The sequence below is a fragment of the Pantherophis guttatus genome, chromosome 4, assembly GCF_059756535.1.
Source record: "Pantherophis guttatus breed Tessera chromosome 4, ASM5975653v1, whole genome shotgun sequence".
In the NCBI taxonomy this organism is placed as follows: Eukaryota; Metazoa; Chordata; class Lepidosauria; order Squamata; family Colubridae; genus Pantherophis; species Pantherophis guttatus.
Window position 1 is genome coordinate 50,577,249 of NC_142066.1, and position 4,984 is coordinate 50,582,232.

At 35.6% G+C, this 4,984-nt stretch overlaps 1 protein-coding gene across 1 annotated transcript in view; it reads left to right on the forward strand.

The window, feature by feature from the left end:
- LOC117664624 (keratin, type I cytoskeletal 17-like) overlaps positions 1 to 762 on the forward strand; it is a 10,150-nt gene extending 9,388 nt beyond the window's left edge. Inside the window, exon 8 of the mRNA XM_034415736.3 lies at positions 517 to 762. Coding sequence (XP_034271627.2) covers positions 517 to 614 — 98 coding nt within the window. The 3' untranslated portion in view covers positions 615 to 762. The remainder of the gene's footprint in view (positions 1 to 516) is intronic.
- Positions 763 to 4,984: the final 4,222 nt, after the last annotated feature.

Genomic DNA, 4,984 nt, shown 5'->3' on the forward strand with positions numbered 1-4,984 from the left:
GAACTAAACATATTTTTGAATGAACATGTGTGGTACTGTAGTAGTTTTAGCCTGTTCCCAACCTCTCCTATTACTAAGAACTCCACTGTAATATTACAGTCTTTCTCAAATTAGTGTCTTTCTGACACAATGCCACTGCAACTCTCAAACTTTCCTACTAGCATGATGAGAGTACTATTAATTTTCTGGGATCCAAAGTCCTAATAGAAAAGCACCCAGTTAGGGAATTGCATCACAGTAGTCTACTTTTTTTCCTTCAAGTTATATACTGTAACAGAACCATTGTTAGTTCAGAAAAATTGTGGGATTTGGAAGCAGTTCTGGTTCTCTACATATGAGAAGCATAGAAAGCAAGGAAAATATTTTAGAACAACCTCCTAATTAATTGAAAGTGCAACAGAAGCTTCTTGACAGCTCCAGTAATTTCATGTCCTGATCATTACAAGCTGATGTCAGCAAGTGTCCCTTTGGGTTTACCTGAAGAAAATGTGACCTTTATGCCTCTTTCTCTTGCAGTATCAAAAACAACTCGCCAAGTCCGCATGGTTGTTGAGGAGATTGAAGATGGGAAAGTAGTTTCTTCACGTGAGCAAATCCAAAAAAATGCATACTGAAAAGGATTCTACATACTCCAAGGCATATCTGAAAAAGTAGTTGTAGTGCATATTTTTATGTAGTCTATAGTTTGTATGTTTGGATCAAAAAGGGAACAAAGTGGTACAATTATCCGGATTTTTCAACAATAAACTTGTATGTCAGCAATTAATTTATTTATTGACTTTATTTGCCATCCATCTCATGGTTCAAGGTGACTCATAATAAAACACAGGTTCTTACTATGGAACACAATTATCCAGAGAATGTAAGCCATGTTAAAGTTTGGGCTAAATGACTTCAGGGAGGTCTTTCCTAAATTAGCTTACTTTCTCTTCTGGGTCCATTGTCCAGCCAGTTGCCATCTTCCTCTGATCCAATTTGTGTATACAACTGTTTGGGGCACATGAACAATGCTGTTTTACCTTCTCATCATTATCTCTGCTTCAAGAGAACAGATAAATGTCGATGTACGTTAAAAACTTTTGGATTTTCACTTGCATCATCAGGTCTGCCATCTTGACAAGCCTAAATTTAGTAAAAGGAACTAAGAGTAAAAGCAGGATTCAGGCAGTGACATTGTCAGCAGGTCCCAATTATGCCCATTTCTGAACTTGGCCTGGAGCCTCATCAGTGGTAAAATTCTGATTTATACTCAGCAGAACATCTTGATTTTCAGTAATCTCAAAGAGTTGTGTCTTTGTAGAGATGAGTCACATTCTCTTTTTCCATCTCCAAAAATAAACATACTTCATTCCTTGAAAAATAGATTAAGCAAGTGTGAAAACATTGCTCTCTGTCTTTCCTTCTAGACCCTAAAATTTGAGGCAATTCTCTGTAGCTGTCAGACTAGCAAGATAGTTCAGTCATGAAGCACACCCAGAAGAATTAGCTCTATCTTTATTTTAAGGTTTTTGCAAGTCTGAAAATACATGTCCCTACTTGCCTAGAAAATCTAAGAAGATCTCTTCTGAGATGTTTGACATATCACCATTCTTTCTGCAGACTCAGCTGGCTCTTATTTGTTTCCTACTCAGTGGATGTTCCTCCTGTCTCCCAATGTCACCCACACATACATGATATTGTACATCCCCACATTACTGTATTTACTGAAAAGTAAAAGGCACATCCATTCTGCATAGAGGTGCTTTGCCACTCCAAATTTTGGTCATACTTTCCTGGACTGTAAACAGAAACCAGGAGGCTTTTTTGGGGTGTGGGAATTGAGCATTTTCTTTTCAAACAGATAAATATAAAACAAAAATGAACAATTTTGCCATAAGCAAAAACAAAAGAAAAATATCCCAGAAGTAAACACATTTAAATAAAAGAAATCACTCAATGCATTAATATCCTTGTGATTTTGAAGGCACTTGCAGTATTGATTCATTTCAGAATCTGTTGCCACACAAATGTTTGTATGCTGAGCAGACATGCAAAGTGGGAGCAGGCAGCACATACACCTTAAAGAAATACATAATATAAACTTCAAATTTCTTGAGTAGAAGAAAGATTCACAGCAAATTTTAGTGACTTTGATATGTTCATGTTCGTGCATGTTAAGAGAAGACTTATTACTACATACCTAATAGCTTAAATTTGAGTAGAAATAATTAAACGCTAATATGACATAATTTTTCTTACATAAAAAGGAAGATCATTTATTCTGTGTTCTCTAGAGTTAGTACAATGTTTTCAAACTTGATAATGGTAACTCCCAGAATTCCCTAGCCACCATACATTAATAAGCATCTTCTGATGGTATTATATGAAGGAGCTTGCTTCAAAATAGAATACATTGCCTTTATTTTCAGCTTGGCTACTGTAGCAATACATTTTCTATGTTATGGGGTTGAGATAGTGTCAGGTTTCGTTGCTATCTTAAATAAACTTCATTCTCAAACGCAAGGTCTCTAATGAATCTTTTTTTTTTATTTAAGAATAGAAGAACGACATCTCTGAACTCTTTGTGCAGCCAAAACTGGCCCCTCCTTCCAACACCCTCCCTTTCCGTTCTTCAACCCCAATGTCTCAATGGCCATCATGCAGATCCATCTCTTCGTCCCAAGCACTTTCTTTTCACAGGAATTTCCCCCCTCCCTCTGTCACCCAGGTAACGCTATCTACTAACAGCAGGAAACTAGGTAAAAGTTCATCTCAGCATTAGAACAAAGTTTTTTCCTCTTTCGTTCATGTCAGCGCTGGAGGAGAACATAATTTGGAACGATGACAGATAGATTAGAGATGTCAAAGAAAGTTACCATGGTGCTTGCAAAATTTTAGCACCAAATGAAATATTAATTTCTTGTGAAATATCTGCACAAAAACCCCTATTTTATAGATATATTTTAGAAGGGAGTTTATGTAGTTAAACTTATAACAGGGCAATCTGCATCACAAAAAGTAACATCACAGTCATTGATTAAAAAGTATATAATGCATTTATATTCAATGCATTAAGAGAAAGTTAGATACAAAGGCTCTATATTTATTTTTATTTTACTTAAAACATTTATATAGCTGCCCATCTTTTGTCAAACTATGGGTGGCTCTTAATCAAAATAGAACAAAACAGAACAGAACAGCGTACTTGATTTGGCCAAGTTTAATTAGACACACAAAGAATTTGTCTCCAGTGCATAAGTTCTCAAGTGTACATTTAAAACAACAGTAATAATAATCATAATTACTATATTACTAATATCGTAAGAGGTAATAGAATAGGAGGACTCCTCCTAAAATCCACTCTCATCTCTACAGTTTTAAGCCTGTTCAGCTCCAGATTATTCCAGCTGCACCACAGGGCCAGTTATTCAACCTCCCATCTGTATGCAGATTCAGCACCATCTCAAATGAGACCAATGACTGTTGTATCAACTGCAAACTTCAGTACTTTAACAGAAGGATCCTTAAAGATGCAGCCATTAGTATAAAGAGAAAAGAGTAATCAAAAAAGCACGCAGCCCTGGGGTGAGGGTGCATGTGTTGGTTGTTTGGGTATTCGATGTGATTGCCCCCCCCCAACTTCACCTGTTGCTTTCTATCTGTCAGAAACAACATCAGTTAAAAGCAGTATAACATCAGTAAAACAGCACAAATCTATTAAAACCATAAATATTAAAAATGGCACTAAAGTTAAATTTCTAACATCTTCATTAAATCCTTTGGTCCACCTCAACCTATCCCAGTGCTTGGGGGAAAGATCAGATCTTAAATGCTTTTTGGAAGACTAGAAGATCAGCAGTGTGTCAAATTTTAAGGGGAATGAAGTTGGGTTACAGTATACATGAAAATGGAGATAAAGAAAAAGTCATAAAAACATTATAATCATCAGCCCATACTCAGTGAATAAGAAATAGTTAGTAAATTCTGCTTCAAATTAAGGTTGACCCTGATTACTTCTTTAATATTTAAAGAATATAGGGTCTTGGTTACCCCTTGGGGAGGGGTAACGATATTGAACAATACAGATTTGGAATTTGTTTTGTTTTGTTTTGTTTTTGACTTCTAAGCTAATTTAGGCAGCTTAATCATAAGATTTCCTGGTGGCATCTTACCCACATACTAATCAGTCTAATTTTGCTTATCTTCTAAGATTCACTAACCTACTAATGAAAAAATAAATAAAAACATCCAATATCTTGATACTTTGTTATGTAGATCAGAACAGGAAATTGTGTGCCACCCTGAGATTTTAATTATAACTTCTACAATCCCCAACCAGATCTGATGAGAATTCAAGTCCAGACACATTGCTTATACCTGGTTGAGATGATTTTTCAAATTTTTCGTACCAAATATGTAATTCAGCAATCACAATAAAGTCTAGCAGAAATAGGCAGCCTGGCCCTCATATGTATCAAAATATGGATTGCTATTTAGCATGTTCCCAGGCCCATCTGACAATAAATAATATAAAAATGAAATTAAAACAATACATTTATTTATAGAGATGCCTTTGGCTCTTATAAAGGTCATCAAGAATATCCTTGGTTAGTAGAGCATATCCCAGGTGAATCCATAGGCTTTGCGGTAAATGGGATTTATGGTGACTGTCTATAAAAAACTAGTAGGCATTTTGTCAGTGTACCTCAAAAAAGTTGGTTTACCTGCATTCCTTCATGATTGCTTTTAATACATGCCAGCTTAGTATGAAACTTTCGTTGTAATAGTAGTCCTTGTTTAGTGACTGTTTAATGAGCATTCACACTTTTTTGCCAGTGATAAAAAAGTAACATTATGACCAAGTCTTACATTTATGACCTTTGCAGAACGATAAAGCAAAGGAAATCTGAATTAAGATCACGAGCACAGTTGTTTCACTTAATAAGTGAGTTGCTGGTTCCAGCTGTGATTGCTAAGTGAGGAACTACCTGTATCCTTTTAGTAA